Source organism: Molothrus aeneus, chromosome 17 (assembly GCF_037042795.1).
Source record: "Molothrus aeneus isolate 106 chromosome 17, BPBGC_Maene_1.0, whole genome shotgun sequence".
NCBI classification, from domain to species: Eukaryota; Metazoa; Chordata; class Aves; order Passeriformes; family Icteridae; genus Molothrus; species Molothrus aeneus.
In genome coordinates this window covers 674,453-702,227 of record NC_089662.1, presented here as the reverse complement: position 1 = coordinate 702,227, position 27,775 = coordinate 674,453, and the positions used below count along the sequence as shown (strand labels likewise).

The 27,775-nt window shown below is 45.7% G+C and overlaps 1 protein-coding gene across 1 annotated transcript; it reads right to left on the bottom strand.

Annotated features, from left to right (window-relative positions):
• Nucleotides 1–100: 100 nt before the first annotated feature.
• Nucleotides 101–27,533, bottom strand: SAMHD1 (SAM and HD domain containing deoxynucleoside triphosphate triphosphohydrolase 1). Its single transcript, XM_066561398.1, has 16 exons — nucleotides 27,371–27,533; nucleotides 27,218–27,284; nucleotides 22,292–22,364; nucleotides 20,810–20,970; nucleotides 19,026–19,141; nucleotides 17,016–17,086; nucleotides 16,113–16,268; nucleotides 13,411–13,511; nucleotides 13,204–13,312; nucleotides 12,615–12,706; nucleotides 11,154–11,269; nucleotides 7,502–7,641; nucleotides 4,738–4,827; nucleotides 3,538–3,642; nucleotides 3,085–3,222; nucleotides 101–2,005 (listed from the first exon to the last, which is right to left on the bottom strand). Exons 1-16 carry the CDS (start codon nucleotides 27,531–27,533, stop codon nucleotides 1,883–1,885), a joined length of 1,821 nt encoding a protein of 606 aa, XP_066417495.1. The 3' UTR covers nucleotides 101–1,882.
• Nucleotides 27,534–27,775: the final 242 nt, after the last annotated feature.

Here is a 27,775-nt window from a genome sequence, read left to right as displayed (position 1 = left end):
CCACAGACAGCAGGCAGGAACACCTTGGCTGCTTGGAATGACACAGTAAGACTGTTTTTAATAAAGTCCACACACTGCAATTTTTTAAAAGAATAGTAAATCATCGTTTATAAATTTATTTTTCAGAGAGACTCACATGAACGTGTTGAGAAAAGAAATGCTCTCAGAACTTAAGTATACACTTTTGGTTTAACATAAACAAAAGATCTTTTCCAAGTATAAAGTGCAGTTAGTAACAAATTAAAAACAAACCAAATCAACAAGAACAAAATTATATCAAAATGAAACTCAACCTTATGCAGACAAGGGAGATAAATGATATCTCTAAGATATTGTTTCTTGAGGAATAGCAAATTTTTTAAAAGCTTTTAAAGAGGTCACAAGCCCTTCTAACCAATCTGGTTCATCTGCAGGTCTGAAATACTGTTAGACAGGAGCACCAGAGATTACACCTTCAGACACAGGAGCACAGATACATAAGCCCCAGAACTACCTGGCTACTCATTCCCCCTCCCTCTAACAGCATCAGTTCCCAGGATAAAAAGGGCAAAGGAGATATTACAGGGGTTGTGGAGTTCTATCACAGCACCTTCCCACTGGGTTGTTTCTCAGGACTTACCCTGGCCACCCACACCTGACTGCCTGAGCCAGATGTTCAACACCTCTCTCCCCTTTCCAGATATAAAAGGCCACAGATTGCTCCAATTCTTGAGCATTACTGAACCTTTTACTTTGTGTTTTTAGTTTTGTGATCAGACTTTTTCAAGCTTTGAGGTTTTATTTAATGAAAGCAGCCTTCCTCTTAGACCTGAGTAAAAGATGAGAGGAAAATGGTCTTCATTTGTCCAATAGCACAGACATTCAGAACACTCACACCCGTACTGCCAGTACAGGAAAACTGTAAGAACTCTCACAGATCTACAAGAGACAGAAAAATGATGCAGGGACAGCCATGAGGTCCAGGAGAACAGAGCAGATACAAGAATGGAGGGATTCCTGATGAGCCTGCCTGCCCAGTACGGTGTAAAGCAGAGCCAAGGTGCACTTGGTGCAGGATGGGCAGAGCAGGGCAGAGCCCTGCTGGCACTGCCCTCTCTGCACACCTGAGCCCTGGCAAACACCTGGGCAGCTTGGCCTTCCTGCAACCACTCACACCACAGGCCTTTTGAGCAGTCTTTGCAGGACAGACAGTAAAAAATATAACATTCTATGTATCAAAAATACACAATAAAACAATAAAAGGCTGCATGGCACTGCAATGCATTGTTACTTCAATAAAAATTGTGGTCACTTGTAGCAAGAGGTCTGCACCAGCTTTTTGAATACCAGAAATTTAATCTTGGATTATCAAAAGATTCCCCTCTCCCTCCCTTTTTTTCTTTTTATTAAATTAATTTTACTAATTTTGAAGATGCCACCCTTGGTAATTTCTTCTTTACCTCACTGTATTTTCAGAAGCATATCTTATCCCTCTCTTCCTCAGACACTAAGAAAACCCCAACCCCCTCCCAAAACCCCATCAAACCTGGGCTGGGATTTTTTCTGCTAAGTCATGCAATAGGAAGGGATCAGGACTGGATGGAGTAGTAAAATCTTGTAATAACAATGAATTGCAATTTTTAAAGTCACTCCTGCTACACAGTGCCACTACATTAAAAAATCAATGAGAACTGAGTTTAATCTGTTATAATAAATTGTTTTTTAGAAGTCCATCTGGAATATGCACTTTAAGTATCTACATTAAAACATTCTGTATTGCAAAATACATTCTGCATTGTTCTGTGAATTACTCCAGGCCATCCAACCAGCTTTTAGAAAAGTTGATGCTCAAATTTACTCATCTTCTGAGGAAGCAGACTGAATAGCACCAAAAAGAAACTTGTTACTTATCAAAAGAAAGCCTTTGTTTGCAGCTGGGTTCTGAGGCTCTCCTGTGTTCATCATCTGTCATCTTATTCCAGGTTTCCTTCATTGGGGTTAGATGAGGAGCAACAACATCACCATCCTAGTATGAAAATACAGGAAACATTAATTCACTTTTGCTTTCCATTCTAAGGCCAGGGAAAAGCAGCTCACCCTCAGGCTGAACTGGAAAAAATCAATCCCAGGTCCCAGAATCTTTGTAAATCAATAAACACTAGTGACTGTGCATCCCAGAGGTGGAAACTGCTGCAGTGAGTGGTGGGGAGACAAAAGTGCCCTGCTTGAGAAGGCATCACCACTGGCAGTCAGGTTCTTCCTAAATTATTACCAGAAAATCTGGAAGGTCACTGGTCTACTAACAGAATCATTAGAGTGTTTCCTGTGACCTCAGCACAGCCCCTCATTAGCACTGCTGCAATCAAACTCCCCTTGGTGCTGGAATGTGCCCTGCACTGTCTGAAACAAGCAGGGTTGAACAGCAGCTGAGGCAGTGGGGCTCACCCCAGGCAGATGCAGGTGGTGATCTGTGCTCAGGCAATCCAACACAGACCATCAGCTGCCTAAGATCAGAAATTGGCTGGTGAGATGCACATTGCTGTGCTTTGCAGCACGCCAGGGCCTGCAGGGAGGATGTGCCTGAACCTGAACAATGTGCTCAGAGGACACAACCACATTCTACAACCAGGGAGAGCTGTTGCTTGATCCATTTGTAAAAAGCCCTTCTAAAATTACCTGCTCTAACAGATAGAGGCCACAAGAATGACCTTAAGAACAGGCCTTACCCAGTTTTCCATGCCTGCATCCCCACCCAGGAGCACTCCTCTCCTGTTTGAGGATGCAGCTCTTTCCCCTACCTGGTCTAGTGGAAAGTGTCTCTGCCATGGCAGGGGTTTGGAACAAGGTGATCTTCAAAATCCCCTTCCAACCCAAACCATTCCATGATTCTATGATCTTGTGGTACTTTCAGGTGTCTCCAGCACTACTTCAGTGAAACCAAAGCACCCCCAGATGGGAGCTGTGATAAAACCAGGGGTTAGGTGAGTGAATGGGTGCCTCTGCCACAAAGGCAAGGCCTGAATGTCCAACTTGTTACTGAAAAAGCAAGCTTATGGATGAATATTATGAGCTCTAAACAAGAAATATAATGAGTGAATTTGTTACCTGTGGTTTGGTGAAATCATTCTGCATGCACCACTGAACAAAGTACTGTTTTGCAGCTGAAATAATTAATGGATCCTGACTTTTGTAATAAACCCGGACAACCTGCTCCATAAATATTTTGGGTAAAAGCTTTGAAACCTTTGAAATAAAGCAGAAAAAAGCTTTAGTATTTCTTGGAATACAGAAGGAAAGCAGTAAGAAGCTCCACTACAATCCATGAGTTTTATCCAAAGCAATTGTGATATTCCAACTCCTAGTGTATTCCAGTTACATACTGCTCATAGGCAAAGGCTGCCAGGGTTCCAGGTTGTCACAGTACAACACACACTGAAGATTACAAGGCCATGGATCCCACCACTTCTCCACAAATCCTGCATGAACAACCACCCAGGACTGTGATCACTTCCATCACAGGTGGTGAAAATGCTTTTCAGAAGGAAAGTAAAAACCTACCTGTTCTTTACTGATTTTAACTGCCTTGGAAGGATCAGCCTTGCAATAGAAGTGAACCTTATCAATTGGATTCTGTTCCTTCATTCCATAATCCATGCTGATAACCTTGCATGTACAAAAAAGAAAATGGCATTTGTTAATGCTTGTCTTTAGTTTTCTCACAATAAATACAAAAGGCCACACACACCCCACTCCTGAAAATTACAGTCATCAAATAAAACAGTATTTAACAAATTACTACTTAAAAAACCAATCTGGTATTTCTATTTTCTTCTACCCCCTCTTGCTCTGATGCTGCCAGGTGGATATTCACATTTACAGTGACCAGCTCCCAGTTGTGCTCTGAAACATTGCAGTTTCCAGCACTGGAAGTGGACTGGTCCCTTGCCAGCTTGGGCCTCCCCAAAACACACAACCTACATTATGATTGCAGCAGAGCTTACAATCATAAACATAAAGTTTAGACATTATTTACATCAGCCTGGTACACCAACACTTCTGTGGTCAGCAGGGACCCACTTCCCTACGATTTCAGTCTGTGGGATGGGAAAATCCCAGGCAAATTCTGTAAAGCTCAGTGAGCTGCTCCATTCTGGCCCAGTGAAGGGAACCTTCAGTGCAAGGGCGCTGCAGGAGGGGCTCGTGATGCACTCTGTGGAAAGCCACTCTCTCTTCCCAGAATGAACTGAGAGCAGGGATTGAGCTGGGTGATGCCTGCAGACTGCCCCAGCTCCCTCCCTCCTACACTGCTGGCTGACAAAGCCCAAGCCGTGGCAGCAGGTGCTTTGTGCCTGCCAGGCATCAGGAGTGCAGCACCTACAGCCTGGAGGTCACTTTGCCTCTTTCCTCCCTCTGGGGGTTTCCTGCCTTCCTGACCCACCCAGTGGTCCCTGGGCTGCTGCCATTGACACCCGTGTATCAAACCCCACAGGATTCTCCACTGCTCCTTGTCAGGGGGAGGACAGTGACAAGAGACCCCATTTGTCACCAGGAGCAGTGTACAGGTGACAGCCCAGTGAGGCTCCCCCTGCCTGCCCCACACCCTCCCACCACAGCAAACCCCCCACAGGAAACCTCCAACCCTCAAAGGGAGCCAGGCTGCAGCCACAGACACCCTGTGTGTTTGTTCTTCCACCAGGCTACACAAGGCCCTCTGTGATGGAGAAGTTTTTACTTGAACCCGCTCTGAGAGGTGTTTACATCAACTATGAAATTCTCAGCCTTTAGCTCCACATCTGGAGGGTCCTTCTCTGGCTTGGAATTAGCAATGCTTTCTGCCAGGCTGTTACTCTGGAAGAAACCAAACCAAAGGATTAACTCAGTAACTCAAATTACATTTATGCACTCTCAGGTCTAGGTCAAGGCAACACAACAGGTGACACAATATGTTTCTAAACTAAAGCTTTCAATTCTTTACCGTTTGACAAGACTCTTGCACCAATCTGGTTGTTTGAATTACTGTACACCATAGCCATTAGTATAAAACTCAGTTTTTAGAAACAAACCAAATGTATGCAAATGAGAAAACCCAAAATCTGCCAGTCTGTGAAGGAGGAGCTTTACACTGATAATGGGGCAGGGGGAGAGCAGGAGTGCAACATCCAGAATGCTGAAGCATAGAAGCAGAAAATAAGTTCCTTCAATCAACTGTTTTACAATACAAATGTGTTACAATTAATTTCCCCAAAGCTGAATATTAGACATTTTCACTGAAATTTTCAAATGAAGGGCTGCAGGATCTTACCCTCTGATAAAGCTTTTATATCTATGCAGTAAAACATATAAAAAGCCACAAGAGACAGACAACCACAAAATAAAAAACCCACAAAAGTACTCTGCTAAAGTACTCCACAAAAGCTAAAACCCACAAAGGGGTTTTGTTTGGTTTTGACACCAAGGGAATATTCCCTGCTGACACTGAGGCTAACACAAAGCAGAGGAGCATGGTTAGATGGAGAACAGGTGTCCACTGAAATGTCCTCATTCAAAGGCTGTGGCCTTTTTTCAGGGCTGCTGTGTTTGGGGGAAGATGCAAAATTTGAAGCATCAAGATTTCCTGGGAGCAACTGAGACTCATGGGAGTGCAGCCCAGAGCAGTCTGGAGACTGTCCAGGAGGGAAGGAATTCTGCTAGGAGCAGTTGGGTTGTTTTTTGGTTTGGTTTTGTTTGTTTGTTTTTGCTGTTGATTTGTTCATTGCAGAGGTGCAGAGACTGAGGAGTAGAAAAATCACACACACTGACAAGCCAAGGCACGTGTGTGGTTTGCAGTGACTCAAGAAACCAAAGAAAGACTGAGAGCAAGCTTGGAGGAAAACTCTGCCAGGAGGAAACAGACTTGAGGCTGTTTGTAATTATTTCTACTCTGTATCAGAATGTATATGTGTTAACTTACTGCCTAACTTTGCTTGCATCATTTTGAAATTACCTCTCTAGTTTGCACTAACTGGAAACTCAACCCGAATTTGAGAACTCTCAAGCTCTTTGGGATTTTCCCCTGGCTCTGGACAGCTTGAGAATCACAGAAATGCACAGGGCAGGAGCAACCTGGTTTAGTGGAAGTCGTCCCGGCTTCATGGCAGGAGGTTGGACTGGATGGCCTTTGAAGGTCCTTTCCAACCCAAAGCATTCAGTGGTTCTAAACACAACCTTGTGGTGTGGGAAGGAGCAGAGCAGACACAGCTCTGTCTTGTGCAGCTCCTCTGCAGCGCTGGGAGGAGGCTGAGCCTCTGACATTCCTGCCACAGGCACTAGAGGGGGAAACATCCTCCCTCAAGCCCTCAGCTGTGCACCCCGAGCTGCAAAGCATTGGCTGGATACAATTACAGCACCCAACAGGGATCCAGTCTCCCTTCAAAACAACACCCTGCATACCCCAAGATTCAACACCTCTGGCTGCACTTTCAAAGTGAGAGTTTTCCTTTCATTAACCAAGCTTCTAAAAGCAGCTGTTTAGAGGTAGAAATCATAACATTTGCTCTCACACCTGTCTCCTTATTTGTTGGGCCACTTACCCCAACCTTCTCCTCAGAGGGGCAAAAACTTGACAATCCATGTACAACCATTTAATGTTTGCTTTCACCTATTTCCTCCTGCTTTTGTAATACAGAATCTCTTAACAGGACTTTTTCGTAAACAAAGAACACAAGCAAAGCTTCTCTTCAAACAAAAAGATGAACAGTTACATCTAGTAGTCCTTTTCTAACCTTATTCTCTCTTTAAAAGAGCTGAACTATTTTTATGAAGGCTTTCTAGATACAGACATCCACTTCTGGAAATCAGAAATAGAAAGTTTTCACCATGATGCCTGAAATTTGGGGATAAGTAACTGATGATGTGACAACACAGTATAGCACATTAAAAGAGCTGAGCCAGCTGAGGTGAGCTCTAATATATCATTATTTTGAAATAAGACAACAAGAATTAAACTGCTATCTGCTTTGAAAAGCACTCATGAAAAAGACTGGGAAAAGTACATGCATTCTCATGCTTAGTACAGAATTTAACATCAAGAAATTCAGCAGCTATTATTCAGTTTGATATTTATTCTCAAAGCAAAGCACACAAATTACGAGTTCCTAATTGTTTTTGAAATTTTCACGACCATCAAATGATGCAATAACCTTTTCAATCACTGGACTGTAAGAGTCTTTTATAAAATTTTGTATTTTTCAGAAAAGTTTTTCCTGGAAATATTTCTGCAGTAATTCAGCTTCTGAATTTCCACATGTTGGTGTTCTTCTGACTATTTGTTGATAAAACTTTCCCCAATTTCTTATATGTTTCATGGCTCAGCTACTTAAAGATGGGAGGATAACTTTTGACTCTATTTTTCAAATAGCAAATAACAAAAAAAAACCCAAACCCTCAAACTAAACAAAGCCCACGTAGAGATAAATGATGTTCATCAACTTCAAGAACATTTTTAAGGGGACAGAATTCAGAACCTTCTGCTAAGGGACATTACCTTTATAATTTCCTTCTTTGATTCAGGTCGAGTTTCTCCTAAAAACCTGTATAATTCGCGTCGTTCTATTTTACGCAAAATTTCTCGTGCCTCCTCCAGTTCTGGATGACTTGAGTGAAGAATTTCCAGGTAGACACAGTCTGCCAAAGTTGCATTGATTTTTGTTATGTATGTCACAATCCAGTGTCACAGTAAAATGAACAAACAGGGCCAAAGGTTAAAGCAACCAGAAAAACTGCTGGTTCAGGAAAGTCACTGAACCGTCAGGGAATGATGGAACTAAGTCTGACAATGAGAAGTCACAATATTATCTTAATTATCATTAGATTCACAATGGCTGTTGGCAGAAAAACTATCTCAATTCTCACCCTGGCAACATACTTTGTTATTTCACTAGAAATTACTTTTTCCTCTTATTTAGCCAATCTTGCTTAGTAGACTACCCTGAACTCCACCACTAACTAGCTCAGACATGGGTAAAGACTCCGTCTTGTAAAAAAATAAAGAATGGCCTTTAAGCCTTCAGGTTTTCTCAGACTTTGGATGCAAGCATCAAAATCCTCCCTCCTGACTCCACACGACAGCGATACATGCAGCAAGATTCCCACCATCAGGTGGAGCAAGACAGGCTTCTTTTGATGTGGCTTCAGAGCAGAAAGGTTACTTTTGGCTAGAGGTTACTACTGTCCTAGAGACTGCTGTTGCCAGGATGCTGCTGGTCTCATCTGCACCCCATGACTGCATTCCCTGGCCAGGAACACCTGGGCAGCTTCAACACATGCTGCAAGCACAACCCTGCAAGAGCCCACCTGAAGCTGCAACCGGCCTGAGGAGCTCCCAACAAGGTCCAGAACAATCTCTGAGCCATGTACCAAAACACCTTCAACTGGTTTAATGGACAAGGTCAACCAAAGCCAGGAACTCCTCCATGAGGAACCACAGACCAGGTCTCTTCAAACAAAGAATAGATAATGCAGGGGAAATAAGAAGCCCACGAACATCTTCCCTGTGCAAAAGCAGACAAGGAATGCTCCGCTGTCTCAGCCTTTACTAGAACTAGGATTTGCTGCCAAATCAGAAAGCAACACATGGTGGTTCTTCACCCACCACCATGGAAGAAAGTTAGGGAACCTTCTGTTGCAGAACCACTAATTCAGCCTCCTGCTGGGTTCAGATTTGCCCCCGAGCAGGCTGCACAGGCCAGATAGCTCAGTCCTTTATGGGGACAGACTGCCCAAATTCCCAAGCAGCTCTCAGCCACTGGCAACCTTAGCAAGCATAAGGGATATCAGCTCTTTAGTGACTATCAGCTCTTTGTGATTCCAGCTCTTAGCTTGCTCAGTGCCGCAGGCAGGCAGACACAGGGCGAGAGAGGAGAAGGCCGTTCTGGCGTTCCACAGCGATGTCTTTATTGGGTGATCTGTGAAGTTCCAGTGACAGCTCTTCTACAGAACCGGGCTAAAACAGCCCATTCTATAGGGTATAGGGGGATCAGAAATTGTCCAATAGCAGGGGTTAAAAGGGAGTGACCTACAGGGTTACAGAGAGATAAGCAGGGGTCCAAAAGGCAGAAGAGAGGGGCTTCTTGCTATTCACCGTGACTTGGCATTTCCTATCTTTAGGCCTCTGCCCTCCACAGGGCCTTTGCAGTCCCTGTGCCTGCTACAAACCTCCCAGAGGTTTCTCATTTGTAGAGGTCCATAACTGGACAATTTCACAGAAGCATAACTCACCAGGGACTGCTGAAACAACCCTAAGGAGTGTCCAGGTTGCAAGCACTTGTCCTGGATTAAAGGACAGGTGTCTGCCAAGGAAGGCGGGAACCTCCCTTGGAATGGAGAATATGAGCCCCTTCCCCCTGAATTATTCTAACTTTGAAATCACAGGGCTTTCAGGCAAAGATACAAGAAAAGGAATAGCAGTTCCTTACTAGCATGTGTGTGTATAACAAGGCAAACACCAAGCCTGGCAGCACCGACCCGGGGCCGGCCTTTCCCACAGACGCTCCCTCCGGGAATGGGGAGGGGGCCGGGGTCCCCTTCCCCTTGAGGTCGGGTGTTGGAAAGGTCCCAGTTCAGCAGGTGAAGCTCAGCCCCGGTGAGCAGAAAGCAGCGCAGGACAGAACTCCCCGGTGGCAGCAATTCTCCCCAGGGCAGCAGCCTGCCCGTGTCACCTCTGAGCCCAAGGGCGAGAGCGAGCGGAGCTGAGCCCAGCCCAGCCCAGCCCCTCACCCAAAATCTCCCACTACTCTGCCCTTCCCAAGAGAACAGTAGCAAACTGCACCCTTCCCCCTCCTCCTTGGCTACATCTTTCGTCTCTCTTAACTATTGTACATTTCCATCTCTTAGGCAACAACTGGAAGAAAATTCCCTGAGCGAAAAGAAAAAAAAGGAAAACTCTTACTCTCCACAGCACCAGAGGCAGGAAGGAGGTTTAAGAGGAGGCCATACTCGTCCTTCATGCTCCACTGTACATGCTGGAACATTCCTCACATCCCTCTCCCTTGCTGTTCAGCCGTCCTTGCTGAACAGATGGTCCCAACAAGCAGCTCCTTGCTGTGGCAGACTGTGAGAGGCTGGGCACAGCCCTGCTGTCCTTGCCCTGAGCTGTGCTCCTCATCAGGTACCAGAGGTCAGCAGGTAGTTACAGCAGGCCTGCCAGGCCAGCCATTCCCCAGGAACAACTTCACTTCAGTTCTTTCCTTTCTGCCCAGCCTTCCATTGCTCAGCAATGCAGCTCACGTTCCCCAACAACTACTGCCCCTCAAAGCAGCCACCCTTGTCCTGCCCCGAGCAGAGGCACACAGTGACAGAGGGGACTCCTCACTGCAGCAGCAGGAGTGTGGGCAGACTGCAGAGGGTGTGGCACATGAAGGACTGCCAGCAAAAGGTCTTTAGCATGACAAAGGCTAAGGCACACAGGATTCTCTGCAAGTGCCCTCAGGCCCTGTCATCCATGGACCAAAGATAGAAGTTCTTCAGTCTCTCTCTTGGCCAGCTAAGGCTTGGTGATGGAAACTCAGGAGGGTTGGCTTGGAAGTCCTGGTGAGCTGTAGCTGACAGGTGCTGCAAGAGCTGCCAGTGATCAGGAGCAGCCCTGAGCAGGACCTGCAGCACCCGTGCCCTGCATACAGAGCCAACCACAGAGCCCTGGAGCAGAAGGGTTGCCTGGCCCCACTGCAGCTCTGAACACAACCAGGGGAACACCAGGGCGCCACAGCACACACCAGGAGAGGCAGGCAAGCAGGGCAACCTGAGACCCCATGAGAGCTGTTTGGAACCTGCTTTGGGTACAGCTTCACACCACAAAACTCGTCCAGAACTTCACCTGACAGAGCCACCTGTAGTACCACATAGAGCTCACTCACATCCCACTTGTGACAAGTGCAACAAACTCAGGGCACAGGCGGGACCTTCTAACACTGCTGAATCTGAACATACGTGGAATATAAAGTTAGTGCTTCTTTCTCTCTCTCACAACATAAAAGTCATTTCAATTAGAAGGTATTGCTCTCCCTTCTAGCAAGATTTCAGATCACAAGCATTAGACAGTCCAGGCCTGCCCCACCTTCTGTGCACAAAAGCAATAAAATCAGCATTTTAACAGGCAGCCATGCTGTTTTACTTAAAGAAATAATTCTGAGACCTCATACCAGTTAGTTTAGTGTAGGCTTCCATGTCCTCCATTGCTGTAGAAATCCGATACACTTTTCCTCCAGAGCCTCTTATTTCAAAAAATTTGTCTGCTTTTTGAAAGGCTTCTGTTATCCTAGTTTGAGACAAAATTATGATTTCAGGATAGTATGATTTTGAAACACCTCATTGGTCAACAGGAAAAATGAAACAATTTAGTAGTATGTTATAAACAGAAGACAACAGATGAAACTGTATCCCAGCACACAGCAGACACTGATCACTGCAACATCTTGTCTCCATGCTGTCACTGCACATTCCAACAGAGATTTACTGAAGACAGGTTGAGAACAGAATGTAACCTTTAGATGAATGAGCAAATTCACTTTGTTCTGCTTTAGACGTGGTTTAGCACTGCTGAGACAATTGCAGAACCCTGCAAAACAGTGACATGGTCCCTCAGCTGCAGTGAAGGTTCCCTCACAGATGACCAAACCCTTTTACAGACTCCCTGCCTCCCCAGTTAGCTGAGAAGGTGCAAAGCATTGTAAAGGGAAAGCATCACAAGCATGTAATATTTTCAGATGGGAAAAATTATAATCTAAAGATGATGTTCTTCCAAATTTCCATGTACCTTGCTGTCATTTCCAGCTTGGACACTGTTTTGGAAAGGCTGTTATAATTATAGGAAGCCAAGAACTGAGTTTTTCTAAACTAAAAAATATGTTTTGCTTGTCATATGGAGGTACTGTCAAACCCAAGCATTTTTAGTCTGAGTTTTAGAGGATCCCTAAATCAGGAGTTGAAGTTTATGAAATGAAAACAATCCAAATCACTCTTGTACTGCGTAATCCTTAACATTCCTTTTTACCAAATTCAACAGTTACCCAACAGACAAGACCCTAAGGAAAAAAAGATTTGGAGATACAAGTATTTCTGATTCTCAAGAAAAGTAAAAAGAATAATGTTATAGGGAAAATTCTATAGACATCAACAAGAGAGGTAAAACAGCAGGTAGGCAGCTGAGCTGGTCCTGAACAAATCTTGTATTACATAAACATAAAGCCAGGCCTCAGCTAAACCACATGAGCCCTTTCATGACTTTATTAGCAACCTTGCTCTAGTAACCAGGCAGTTTGAGCTAAGTGTTCTCTAACTTGCAGATAAGGATTTGACTTCAGCTGTCAGCAGTTTAAATGGTTTAAGCACACCCTAGTCTTGTGCTTCTTCAGGCCTTTAGCAATTTTCCTCTGATTTAATTTAATGTGGAAGGATGCTTTTGTCCTCCTCTCTTTCTGTTTTTGTTTGCTTTGCTAATCACAGCCTCTATGATACCCTAAGCACTAAGTTTTTTCACAAGAATCAGAAGTAGTTTTTATTCTATGTCACACCTTATTGATTTTCTGAATATTCCAATGGATATGGATTGTTTCAAGAATTTAAATATAAATTGAAAAGGAAGAAAAGGAAAATATACTTGCATTATTTCAATGATGTTGCCAGTCTTATGCTGGTATGCTCTCCGGTGCAGGCAGTTCCGGGTGTGGAACATCTCGTACAAATTTCCAACTTCCTGAATCAAAAAAACCCTATTAGCACTTACTTTTGCCACTGTCTTAGTAGGATAATTAAAACAATCAATCAATTAATCAAATTAGTTGTCTCCTCCCATTCACAGCATAAAGCAGAATGATTATTATTCATAATTTCCAAATTTTGAAACTGGCTCAGGCCACCACAGGAGAGCAGAATGCTGACAGTGACCCCAGGCAGTGCAGAGGACCCCTCATCCCTTTAGCAGCCCCTCACCACAGCCACATTCACTTCCTGCCCAGCAGACCTGGAGCAGGATAATGCAGATCTGAGGGGTCTGTAGAGATCCCTGACAGGATCTGCCACAAATCCTTTCAAACAATGGTTTGCTCTGTCCCTCTCCCAAAAAGCAGCTTCTGAGAAAAACTTTCAGAGCAGCCAATACTTCTCTCCCTCCTCGACTAAGGAAGCAGGGGCAGGACCCCCAGCCACGGGGTGCAGCTCCCCTGCGTGCCCCCAGGTGCTCCCCCTGCTCACCTTGTCACGGGGGCAGATGTGCTTCTGGTTCCCCACTTCACAGACCCGGGTGAAGATAAGCAATCGCTTATAGTCAAAATTATTGGGGATTCCCAGGTGATGGCAATCCCTAGAAATATTGCACGGAGTGTTTAACCATATGATCATTTTTGTACATACGGCAGCATTTTGTCAAGAGGAATTCATAATAAAATGTAAGATTTGTACCTTGCAAAATAATCCCACTTGTCAACGTCAATGCCATTTTTTTTATTAGCGACAATCTCATAGAGGAAACTTTTCTCCTTTGGTCGACCACGGTAGGGCCACTGACAGGGGAGCCAAGAAGAAAAACATCAGAAACAAGAAGAAATTAAAGTGTACCAACAATGTCTAATGGCTTTTCAAAGACAGTGGGAATACACTTTGACTTTGCTTGTGATAAACATCCAACTCTGAGGTAGTGAAGAACACAAAGACAAGAAAAGAACTTCCAGAAGCTATCAGGCATTAGAAATCCAGAAGAGGGCCTAAGCGATTGTCTTCTCATAATCCCAAGCAGAATAAAACCCATGAACACAAGTATTCATTGCCCATTACTCTACTAAAAGAAAGCCTGCAGCTTGGGAATGAAAAAAACAAAAAACCACATATCAACAAAGAGGGGAAATTTTGGAATGATTTAATTTTGAGGGAATTAAATACACAAATCTGTCACTCTCCTGCAATCTTTTGCAATCTACAACTTCATAGAACAGAGTTAAAACCACTTACTTAGAAGTTTTAAGAAAAAATTTTTGAATATTCAGCTACTTAAACTCCTGCCTCACAAGGGACAATTCAGCCATAAGGTAAAGAGGAAATGAACACCAAAATACTAAGATACAAGGCACGCATTTTCTTGAAAATTTAAAATTCTTCACCTAAAAATATGCCATAAAGTGGCCTTGAAATTCTGAAAGTGGAAAGCATTGTATGCAAACATAGCTTCCATGTTACCTGCACTACAGAAATACTAAAACTGATGTAAATAGCAACAGAAACACATGCAAGCAGAAGGATGCAAACACATCATGGATAAAAATCCCATGATCACAGAGCTCTGCTACTGGGACACGCTCAGGACACTGTTTATGTCTGGTGCCTGGACACCCATTGTCCATGTCATGACAGAGGCCTGCAGCACAGTGCACAGCCTTCCAGTGCAATCTGCTGCCTAACACCAGGAAGGGGCTGCCATGTACCGTGTGCGGCACTCCTCTTCCTGGTATCCTGCTGGAAAACAGGCACAGAATCCAAACAAGGCAAACCAGACACAGGGAAAGAACCTGGAACATGATCAATGCTAGTGGCAGGCACCAAGATTCGTGTGCAAACAAGCCCAGTGGGATAAAAATAAGCTTGTGGATTTTGTAAATGGATGTCCTCTTCCTATAGGATCTCAGACTCAATTTCACTACTCCAAGTTCCTTGTATTTGCCGTGGGATTGCTACCCACTCCTGCAGCAGAAAATAATGGGCAAGTGTGAACATTTGTGGGTTACTTGTTTGGGACTACATATAAATTCTGATTAGGACCAGATTGTCCTGACAGATCTCCCACTGACTTCAGCTGCTACCAGTTGTTTACTCTGGTGGCAACTTAACAAGTGTCCTTGAAGAGATGACAAAAGTGTAAAATGAGGAGAGAGGACCGAGATCTTTCATAGAGTTGCAATGATTAACAACTGCCATCCCTTCTTGCTTGCTTCTTGAGGCAACTCATTTCTTCAAGTCTTATCCTCTATGTTGGCTACTGCAATAAATCCAAGCATTTCACTGCTGTCATCAAAGCTGTTGTGGCTCTGGCACTTGGGCCAGGCTTGGATTGCTCACTGCCTCATCACTGCCAGTGCCCAGTTTTGTTATCCAGAATGGGGGAGGTCTCCTTTACTCCAGGCCAAGCCCCCCTAGATCCCTCAGCTGCTCCTCATCATACTTGTGTTCCAGACCCTTCCCCAGCTCTACTGCCCTTCTCCATTGCACCTCAGAGTCTTTCTTCAAGTGAGGGGTCAAAAACTGAATGCAGAATTTGAGTTGTGTCCTCAGCAGTGCCCAGCACAGGGGCCCTGTCACCGTCCTGGTCCTGCTGGCCATGCTGTGGCTGGTACAGGCCATGTGCAATTGTCCTCTTGCCCACCTGGGCACATCTGGCTCATTTTCACTCACTGTCTACCAAACAGCACCTCTTTTCTGCCTAGCCACTTTCCAGCTGCCCTGACCCCAGCCTGTAGAAGGACCAGCACCTGGCATTGTGGAACCTCACAAAACTGGGCACATTGATTCAACTTATCCAGATCCCTCTGTAGAGCCTTCCTACCCTCCAGCTGAACATGACCTGCATTTCCTAAACCCAGGCTGGTTGGGCCTGGTTCCCTGCTTGTCCTGTATGTGCTGCATGATGGCATTCAGGATGATCTGCTCCATGACCTTCCCTAGCACCAAGGTCAGGCTGACAGCCCTCTAGTTCCCAGGATTATCCTTCTCACCCTTGTTCATGGAGCCACATCTACTGATTTCCAGTCAACTGGCACCACCCAGGACTGCATGTAAATGATGAAAAATACCTTGGTGACCACTTCTTCCAACTCTTCAGTACCCTTGAGTGGATCCCAGTTACCAGTTAGGTTCCCTAAATACAAGCAACTTTCTACAGCTTTCCTCTGATCTGGAGGCTTTTGGGTAAGAATTCTCAGGGAGCTGTAAGCACATTAACACATCTACCAGCACTGTAAGAAATAAACACAACACTCCTCCAGCATCAGTTGTGACAAGATTCCCAGAACTTCATAGAGCAATAAGTAACATACAGTAGAAGCCAAAATTATCTGTTCTTCCAGTGAAATAAAGACGTTTCTTGGCATAACCACAGGAGCAACACCCTGACTCACCGATTTCACACAGGCAGTTTCATCTACAGGCCCTCCTATTTGTTCCTTGATGAACAACAGATCTTCTTCCAGGACAAGACCATAGGACTTCATGACTTCTTCTAGTTCATTGGAAGTGATCAAGTGCTCAAACATTTTAACAGAAGTAGTTTCATGCTGTGAAAAAACCCATCCAAATACTGTATTACATAGTTTAAGCATCTTTCCTGCAGAGTCACAGCTTTACTCCAAGCCATCAGCACTGCCTAGCAGGGCACATGGGCAGGCTGGTGTGAAGTGCAGAAGCTGGGTGCTTTCCTAGTCATTTTCAATTAAACAGAAGAGGAAATCACCCGGTCTACAGAGTCCAGAAACACACTCTTCTGCAGAGAGCTGTTAATTCTGTGTGCTGACAAACAGCAGTGACGCAGTTACAACGCTAAAAGACAAAATATTCAATTTTGCTGTGTAAAAGATTAACCAATTTACTCATCTGATTTTGCTAAGAAATTACAAGCAGAGAGAGGCCTGAAAGGACTGTGTTGCACTTCATTCACAGCAAACAACTGTTTTGGAAAGTTTGAATTCTAAACAATATTGAATATCCTGCCGTTGGACTAAACATACCAGAAAGGAAGCAGCCAGTTGGTATTTTTAAAATGTAAAATATATTCTGCAGAAAGCTCTCAATATGCATTTTAAGGCACAATGCTGACCAAAATTGATCAGTGCAGACCTAACAAGGATATCATCACAAGATTAGAAAACAACATTCTGGTTTTCAATTAAGCCATCAAAATGATGCAATAAGGTAAGGCCAGATGACCACTACAGCCTCAAAAGCATTGGAACTCTTTAAAGATTAATTATTCTGCCTCTAAAAATTTCAGGTTTGTATTTTTATTTTAGTAGTGAAAAGCCTACCTTCCAATTCAATTCTGGACGAGTGAGTGGAATAAATCTTCCATCAAACATGTGTGAAAATGGCCCATGACCTTAAATATAAAGATTACACAGTCTGAGACATAGCTGTCAGCAAAAATTTCTTGAGCAAGCTTAGGATCTGAATTCTCCTGTATTTGACTTTTCTTGACACATCACAGAGTCTCAGACTGGTTTGGGTTGGAACAGACATTAAAGATCATCTCATTCAGACCTCTACTATGGCCAGGGACACCTTCCACTATCCCAGGCTGCTCCAAGCCCTCTCCATCCTGGCCTTGAATACTTCTGAGGATAGGGTGGCCACAGCTTCTCTGGGCAACCTGTGCCAGGACTTCCCCACTCTCACAGGGAAGAATTCTTACCAATATCTCATCTAACCCTGCCTCTGCCAGTGGGAAGCCATTCCTTCTTGTCCTGTCACTCCAAGCCCCTGTCCAAAGTCCCTCTGAGCTCTCCTGGAACCACTTTTATGTGGTCTAAGGCCTCCCTAGAGCCTCCTCTCCTCCAGGCTGAGCACCCCCAGCCCTCCCAGCCTGGCTCCAGCCCTTTGTGTATCTCCAAGGCCTTGGGGCAATTTTGGGGTGCATAAGTAGCACCCCATCCTTATGCTGGGGCACAGGGCTGGTGGCAGCTCTGCAGGTGGGGCTGTCACCTGAGCAAGGCAGAGGGGCAGAATCCCCCCCCCACCTCTGCCCATGCTGGGGATCAGCCCAGCACAAAGGGGGTTCTGGGTGAAGAGGGTCCCACGGAGAGTCGGCCGAGTACCGACAACCACACCAACATGGCTCCACGTCCTTCTGCTTTATTCAGCAACTTTGGAATATTTATGCCTCTCTCTGCACTGCCTCGCGCCACTACTGCTTAATGCTCATTGGTGAAGTGGCTGCATTCACACATACATGTTATTTGCTGATTGCTTGTCACACTAGAAGCATTTTCAGCTAAGGTGTGCTAAATTAGCAGTTCCCACAATGTGCCTGGCATCTGGCCTCGTCCTGGCACAATGCTCATTTTTTCCTGTTGTATCCATTCAAGGACAGTACATGGTCTATCTTGTTTTGAGGACAGTACATGGTCTTCAAAGTAACTCTGTAATCTGCAGGCCAGGGTCGTCCAATTCTTGTAAAAGTATGCCCTTGCATGCCCTTGTTCTGCCAAGAATTCTTCTACATCTGGGCTGCCTCTGGTCCTATCTTACCCATCAATGCCCCCAAGTTCTTCTCCTGAGGGCTGCTCTCAATCCACTGTCTGCCCCTCCAGCCTGTCCAGGTCCCTCTGGATGCCCCATCCCTTCCCTCCATGTGACTCCATCACACAGCTCGGTGCTCTTGGCAAACTGCCCAAGGGTGCATCTATCCCACTGTCCCCATCACTGACAGAGATATTCAATAGCACCAGCCCCACTCCTCACTGGGCTCCACCTGGACATTGAGCCTGTAACCACCACTCTGAGTGCAACCATCCAGATAATTCCTTCCCCATCACCTGCGAGGAAGACTCGGGTATAACAAGTACACTTTCCTAAGATACTTCAAGTACTACTGCACTTAACAGCCAGTACCAGCACCTACACCACAGGCAAGTACTGCAGCAACACTGAGAATATTAAATTATTCTGTGTCAGCTCTGAGGAAAAGAAGTAGTTTATGAAATAAATGTTACAATTTTTGAAAGGAACACTATTTTTCATTCTGAAATGTTTGAAGAGACTTGGAGAAACCACAGAAAGAAGTGGACATTTCAGCCACTGAGGGCAGAACTCTAAGCACCATTTGGAAACAGGACAAAACACTAGCTAAGAGTGGCTACAGATTCAGGTGGAACTGTCTCCACAGATGTACTCCAGACCAAACAGAACAGATAAAACCTGTCTTGGAATATGGCCATGCATTAAGCAGCCCGAAACAGCTCACATGTTCTGACCTCACAGCCAGCTTTTCATCCTGGTTAGCTTTCCAAGAGCAAGAACCCATCTCAGGTGCTTCTTACCCAAATCATGACAAAGCCCAGCAATTTCTACACAGAGGATGTCTCGCTCGGTTATATCCAGGTCTGGTTGTCTCTCCTTCAGTGCACGAACCAGACATCCCGCAAGGTAGCCAACCCTGTTGCAAGACGAAAAGAAAGAAATATAGCATTGGTTTAGGATGAACTCTGTTTTGCTCCATTAAGTCACAGCCCTTATGTGAGAGGCAGCATACTAAGAATACCCAACCCTGACGTGGGAGAAAATCACAAACTGCTTCCTGTAGCAGAGTTTTAGTCCTCCAAAAGCAAAAAAGCATGGGATACCATGCCCAAATGGATACCATGCCCAAAACACAGAGGCTCTAGAGCATCCTGCAGTATTTCATAACACACAACCCCATGGTAGCTGTGTAAGGGAACAGCAGTGCACCACTGACAGTGAGAATCTTAAAGCGCCTCAGCTTACACTGAATCCTTGAATTCCAGCCAGGGCAAACTGCAAAGGTCCACACCAGTCACCAAAGCATTTGGTACTCTTTTCAAACTGCTGCTTTATTAATAGCTCATGACAATTATTTCCCTTCTTCTCATTCATTTTAGATTTGAGAATTTATTTAATTGAATGGGCACAAAACCAGCAGGAGCAAATATATGGCACACAGTCCCATAAACTGTTTATTATAACCTCTGCACAAACCTCTTTTTCTACTTGCCTCAACAGCTCCCCTTTCAGCTTAAAGCAAGACAAGGACAAGGTAATAATTAGTTCTGTGATAAGGTAATATGTTTCATTAGTCCAAATTTCACCATTTGATGGCTTTTTAGTAGACCAATAAGCACACAAAGCTCAGTTCTTCTATTTGTAACTCTGTAGAAATCTTTGGCATTATATACAAGTGGAGAACAACTGCCCTAAATTTAACTCAATGGAACTGTTCAAAAGAAAAGCTGCTGATAGAACTGAAGTTTTCAGACTTCAACCACATTTATATTCAACCACATTTCTCTCTTTTTGGTTTACCAGATGCAATCAATCCAGGCTGCCTCATTCATCTCATCCTTTTGCAAACAGTCATTTGAATCTCATTATAAGTAAGCCAGATTTACTCCACAATATTTCAGCACCAACAAAAGCAACTTTAGGCTGGCCAGATCACCTGAATAAAAACCACTTACAAGCTTAATTTTAATTTAATAACTGCTCTTTGAGATATACCCTTAAAACAAGCTCAAATTTGTCATTCATCAGCTTTCCTGAGGAGTGTGAATGACCTAGTAACACTCTATGAATCCTTGTGTCTATCATATTTCTGCTTAATGGAATGACAGCTATCAGCCTCACAACCTGCCATGGATTGCATGAAGCACATCTACCTACAAAGGCAAACATTACAGATCAAACTCATTTTGGCTGTGCTGGATGATGTGCGGGGATTACAACTGTCTGCCAGATCATAAGAGTAGCCCTGGCACACCTACTAAGTTTATGCTTTAAAACTTGTATTTTGACTGGAGGAACATAAAACACGTACAGTTTTTAGCTAACATTATTCTTAGAATAATAAAGGGTGGGGAAGGAAATCTAACATTGACCCATCTTGGTTTGTTTATCTGTCTTTATTAAAAGAAATTCGAGGGAACAGCCCACAATGACATGGGCTATCCAGGAACATTTGAGACCAGAAACACCCCCCAGCAGTTTTCACCAGTGCTCAGACAGCAGTGCCCCTTGGCTGGCACTCCACAGCAGCAGAACCAAACAGGGATATCCACATGCCACAGATGCATCAGAAGCAGCACCTTACCCCAGGGAGTGTTCAAAGCGGTTGTGAGAGGCTCCTGGAAAAACAAAGTACGTTCCGCCCAGCTGCTTGATGTACCGGAGGCGCTGGAACTGAGGGGTGTCGATGATCCGAACCAGCAGGGGATGCAATTCAATGTGCCCATGAATAGGATCATTAAAAACCTACAGAAGTAAGAAAAAAAAATTAAAATTTGATTTGAAAAGAAACAGGCACCAAGGTAAAAGATATCTAGAATGGTCAGTTATTTGGTTGGAGAGACTGTTCATCTTCTGTAAAACAGACATATCCTGCCAACTCTATATCAAGATCTATCACAGAATCATAGGAAGGTTGGGGTTGGAAGGGACCTTAAAGATCACCTTGTTCCATCATACTACCATAGGCAGGGACGCCTTCCACTAGACCAGGCTGCTCCAAGCCCTGTCCAATCTGACCCTGAACACTTCCAGGCACAGGGCATCCTCAACCTCTCTGTGCAACCAAATTTATCTTGGAGAACTACTAAAGCTTGACACCAAAAAGATAAAACTGCCTATTTCACATAGCAAGGGAAGTCAAAATGACTAAAAATGTTATCTCCAACTGCGTAATTCCAAAACTTAACACCTGTGAAAACTGCTGTCTTTATTAATCTCCTATTCCAATTAAAGCAGCATACTGCAATGCATGTCTGAGATAGCCAATAAAAGTGTTTGCCCGGATACCGTTCATGCTTTTAAAATCAAATGCAATATTGCTGGGTGGAAATTATGATTGTTACTTTTTTCTTAAAAGAAAATATAAACCCCCAAAATGACCAAAATATGAAATAAGTACTTCCTGACAAGCACATATTTTTAGAGACATCTCAGTAACTACAGGGACTCAAGTAGAAAAGGTAAACACATTTAATCTTTAACCTTTGCTGTTAAACTGCAGGTAAAACCATTCCATCACACACATATCTTGGTAAAACACTGAGGCAAATAAGGGTTACCTGTGCTCTCTACCCTTGGTCACTGAGCTGGGAGGGCTCTAGCAGATATGCAGACTACTACAGAACAGGCACAGCCCTGGCCAGTTGGAGCAACACACACCACTGGGAGAAACAGCTGGACACAGGAAACAGTGACAGCAAGGAGGAGTCTGTTAACTCAGGCCTGGGGAAAAACTAATAAAATAAACCAAGGGGAGGCTCTACACAAAGGGATGTGAAAGGGAGCTTCTCCAACACATGTCAAACAGCTCTTCTGCTCATTTAATCCCTCACAACCTGGAGGTGCGCACCGAAAGCTTCCACATGATGATTCCATTGTTTCTTCTAGTTAATGTGGTTTTTCACAGACCACCACTACCAAGGGCCCAGAGTTTGCTGCTGTGCAAAGGAAAGGCACCAGCTGGCAGCATCAAGCCAAGAAGGGGGAGGCAGAGAGAGGGAGCAGAGCCCTGTGCAGGGCTTGGGGCAGGACCTGGTCATGGTGTCCCCATAGCATGTCCCCATACCTTCATCACCTCCATGTGCTGCTGTTGCATCTGTGTCAGGCACGCCAGCACTTCCAGTCGCTCAGCTGGGCAGCTAGGAAGGAAAAAGAGACACTGAGAGCCAAGTCTGCAATGCACGTCCCTTTACAATTTGCAGTACATATGGAATTACTCATGCACATTCACATTACTTTGATGTTCCTTGATGGAAGAAGACTGCAACTGCAATTTTTTCAGAAAAATATTGAAAGCATTTATCCTTCTAAAATCAAGTATAGAAGGAAGGAAACAAATAGCTACAGAACATGTCTGTAGAACAGTGTAAGTGCTTCTACCACTTACACAGAACTGACAAATAAAACCACCAGGAAAACTGATGAAAAAAATTGTGTAAACCACACCTAGTGTCCTTTAAGCTTATTCAGATGCTGCACGTTGCTTTCCCATAACTGACACTTTTTAAGGATGCAAAACTTCCTTAAACTAGAATGTCAGAGTCCCAACAAATTATTTTTATAAAAATTTCTCATAGTTAGTCAACTGTCTATTAAAAGTTTAATTTTGTCAAATTAACTTGAATTTTACATAAATTAATTTCAAATCCAGCAGCAAAACCACTGCAGTTTAAAACATGTTCCAATTTTGCTGAGACTGATTCTTCTATTTTGCAAAGATATTTTGCTGTCATTTTTAATAAATTATTAAAGGTCCCCTTCACAACACACAGCTAAACTTCCAGTGCAGATACTCTGCTGTAGCCACAGCAGCCTAAGAGCACAGGTGGGATAAGTCTGGAGAGAGAGAGAGAGATAATATGCCCTATCACACTTACTTTTACTAACTCTATCTGCAAGCTTTGCCCTTGAGCTAAATGGATTCAGCCTCAGTAGGACAGCAAACACTACCACGAGAAAATACTTTTCCTCCCAGCAGTTAACTGCTGAGGTTGGTTTGATATCAGCCTTTCAACATAAAATTTAACATAAAATAAGACTATAAAGTGTCAACGATTAGGAAAAAGTACTGCTTGATGCACTACGTATTCTCATCTGAATCATTTAATAATTCACTATCCCTAAAATATTAAAGGCATGTGATGTTTGAGCTGTTGGTGAGCAGTGTTTCTGGGCTGTAGCTGCTGCTCAGACTGCCACAAGGCAGTGCTGGAGCACCTCTCCTATGCAGACAGGCCGAGAGAGCTGGGGCTGTGCAGCCTGGAGAAGGGAAGTCTGCATGAAGACCTCCCTGAAGCCTCCCAATACCTTTAGGAGACCCATACAAAGGAGGGAGAGGGACTTATAAGAGCAGATACTGTCAGGACAGGGCCAATGGTTTTAAACTGGCAGAGGCCAGGGTCAGATTGGGTATTAGGAAAAAACTGTTCCCTGTGAGGGTGCTGAAGTCCTGGCACAGGTTGCCCAGAGCAGCTGGGCACCCCATCCCTGGAAGTGTCCAAGGCCAGGTTGGACAGGGGTTGAAGCAGCCTGGGATAGCAGAAGGTGTCCCTGTCTGTGGCAGGGGTCTAAATGAGTTGATCAAAAAGGTCAACCCAAACCATTCCACAATTCTAAGATGAAAAGCTCCCTTGGTGATGCCCAGACCAGCATGTGTTCCATGATACTCTGAGGGCAAAGAAATCAACATTGTAACCAGCAGCTATTAAACTAAGATAATGAATGCTTTTAACAACTTATTTTTCACACAGAATCACAGAATTAACCAGGTTGGAAAAGATCTTTGAGATCATTAAGTCCAACCTATGACCTAACATCATCTTATCAACTAAACTATGGCACTAAGTGACACATCCAGTCTTTTTAAATACCTCCATGGATGATGACTCCTCCACCTCCCTCCTGGGCAGCCCATCCCATCCCAATGCCCAATCATTCCTTCTGTTAAGGATTTTTTCCTAATGTCTAGCCTAAACTCATCTTGGCACAGCTTAAGATTGTGTCCTCTTGTCCTGTCACTTGTTGCCTGGGAGAAGGTAGCTCCTGTCAGGTAGTTGTAGAGAGTGGTAAGGTCTCCTTACCTGAGCCTCCTCTCCTCCAGGCTAAACAACCCCAGCTCCCTCAGCCACTCCTCATAAGGCTTGAGTTCCAGACCCTTCACCAGCCTTGTTGCCTTTCTCCATATGTGCTCCAGCATCTCAACATCCTTCCTAAATTGGGGGGCCCAGAACTGGACACAGCACTCAAGGTGTGGCCCAACCAGCACAGGGGAAGAATCACTTCCTTAGTTCTGCTGGCCCCACTATTTGTATTTTAATATGCTTTGTTCAGATCTGTCATCTGGCAACCCCTTGTGCCCCACACTGGGCTCCAAGAAGGATTGTTGTGGATTAACCCCAGACAGGAACTCAGTCCCACACAGCCACTCGCTGCTCTGGTGGGATGAGGAGAAGAATTGGGAAAAGATTAGACCCTGCATGCTGGCTACTGGTGTGACCAATTGCCTGGATGCCCCACCTTCCCTGCTCTTCATCCTCCTTCAGATAGAAAACAGCTGCAGGGCATTTTTCACCTGAAGTCTACAAGGCCAGACCCCCCAAAGCAAGACAAATCCTGTTAATACAGAAAACTGTAGTTTTCCAGGACTCTGCATTTCCTCTAACAGTCAAAGCAGCATTACTGATGGCTGCTTGGAAATGGTGACAACTGGCACTTCCTCATCCACTCTCCTCCCTGCTTGATCCATACCCTCCTTCATGCCACAGGTCACAAGGACCAGAAAATCCCTTTCCTGTACCCAAAGAGGACCGCCAGACAGCCCCACTTATCATCTGTGTTCAGCACTCTGTACATCACAGGAAACATCCATTGCCAACAACATGAGAACACCTGAGAAACTCACTGCACTGCCTCCAGGCACCACTGGCCTAAGCTTTCCTCTCTGGACATCCAGGAACCCAGGGAACTAAAAACATGCATTCATTAGTGGCCTGTCACAGAGAAATGACCCAACTTACTGCAGGACAGTGTGCAGTGGACAGCAAAAGAATTGTTCTTAGTGCAAAGTGAGACATGTTTACAAAAAGCAGAATGCTTGAGCAATTTCTCATCCAACTCTCAACAGTTTCAGCTTAACAGAAACAAGATGTCAGATCTTAGAGAAGGAAACTTATACAAAGTTAACAATATCTTATACAAAGAAAACCCACGAGCCACCTGTAAACCCATCACCATCTGCTCTCCACGTCAACTGAGAGGTCTCCACAGTCCTGTGCCCCCATCACCTGTATCCCATGCTGAGGGACCCCGGCTACCCCATCCTGCTGCCCATGTTCTGCACTGACAGACAGTCTCTGCCTCCCCAGACTGGCTGCACATGTCCAGTGTGTCCTGGACACATGATGCTCCTTTCCTGCTAGAAGCAACCAGCCTCCAGGCAAATCCTAAATAAAACTAGACATCAGCTTGTCATTTCAGTCAGGCAATTACCTGGTACTTCAGCAATAAAAAAAGCCTTCAGGTGCCTTCCACGACATCACAGCATTTCTACCTGCACACTTCAAACTGCTACAGTTAAACTCCTCTTCCACAAAAAGAGAAATCAAAAATACCTTATACACTCCAGCACGTCTTACCTTGTCCAAAGCACAGGACTTCTGCCTTGTCCTGCTGCGTCACACCAGCTTTTTATTCTCTTCTAATACTCACACCCAGACACCCGCCCTTTCCCACTCCCCTTTGCACGCTGATGTCTCAATAAAACAGCGGAAGAGCCCTTCAGGAAGAGCCCTTCAGCCCCAGCACAGCATGAGCTCAGACGAGCCTTCAGCCAAGGAGCCAACAGCAAAGTGCTCTAACCCCCAGCAGAAAGCACAGCTCTGCACTTGTGTGCACCTGCCAGATTACACACCCCAGCTTACCTCAGGGTTACCAACCACAACATCAGCAAACAGCTGGAGCCAGCACGTGGGTTTTGAGACAAATTTGAAGGAAACAGTATAAACAAGGTTAACAAAGGAGTAAAGAAAAGACATTACAAGATTAAAAACCACCAGGAAGTATGTGGTGAGCAAGCAGGCTCACATCCAGTAGAGGGGAGCAAAAAAGGATTCCTGGTGGGGCAGAGAAGGGGCAAAGGGGCCTTTCCAACACACAGAACAGCAGGACAGATTCATAATCTTTGCTGTTACAGAAAAGCAAGAAAATATATTTGCCACCAGAAAGATAAAAGGGTTTTGGGCCCAGTCGTCCCTCACTGTTGGGAACAATCCTTTACACACTTTAGAACAGCACCCAGTGTCCCCGTGTTTGTGGCAGGTGACCACTACCAGCCGGGCTGCCTGCTCTGGACTGCTCCGGGCAGCAAGGACTCGGCCACTCACCCACAGGCCCCTATTCTGCCAGAACACACTACAGAAGTGTTCTGCCAGAACACTTCTTTTTCCACAGCAGCCCATGCTCCAGTCGGCACAACAGAGAGCCAAGTGCTGCAAGGCTGACCTGTCAATGCCCAGGATTTCTCCAAAGGAGACGGGTGACGCTCAGCCTCTCCCGAGCAGCACCTCCCGCTCTGTCAAACATCGGGGCCGCTGTCGTTCCTGGAGTCGGAGCAGCAGCAACTTCAGGCAGCAAAGTAAGTTCCTGTCAGAACCCCTGGAGCTCACACTTGCGTTCCCAGCTACACTTCAAAGGTCACTGTGCTACCCCAGGTGATTTTCATTAAACCTTTCTAAAGGATAGAGGTTCTTTGCTTCTCATGGTTATTTGGGCAGCAAGAGTCCGCGCCGTGGTTGTGCTGGGATCAGCCGGAAACGGGAACTGCTCTGAGAGTCCGGCATCGGCCCCATGGAGCCCGTTCCCTCGCCCTCCCCCGCACAGTTCCGCTCGAGGCGTTGGGGGCGGCCGCGGCCTAGAGCCGGGCCGAGCCGGGCCACGCGCGTGTGCGGCCGCTCCCCGCGGCTTCGGCCCCCCTTTCCCCGCGGGCGGCGCTCACCAGACGCGGATGAGCTCGGGGGCGCAGGCCGGCAGGTCCAGCAGCATCCTCCCGGTGACCCCGCTCTCTGCGGGAGCAAGAGAAGCGTCAGCGCCAGCGGCCGGGCCACATGGCCACGGCCGCGGCTCCGGCCCCGGCCCCGGCCCGCCGTACCTCGGAAGCGGCGCAGCAGGCTGGGATCGCCCACGCCGCAGCGGGCGAGGTGCTGGCAGAGCCACTCCGTGTCCCACAGCCGCGGGTCGCTGCGGTCGCTGCCGGAGCCGCGGGGCCCCTCGTACCGCGCGCGCTTGGCGGGAGTGCCCGCCGGGCTCCCCATCCCGCACCGCCACCGCGCAGGCGCCACCGGCCCGGGGGTCGGCGCGCGGTGACGTCACCGCCTCTCGGGCCCCTTGGTCGCGCCCGGTCATGGCGGCCGGCCCGCCTGAGGGGCCCGGGAGCCGCTGCAGCCCCGGGTGGAGCCTCCGCCGGCCCACAGAGCCCGCCGCACCCCACAGGGCGGCAGGGTCCCCCCTGGGGCCCGCCGATGCGTGCTCGCCGCGGCGACCCTGCTCTGGGGGA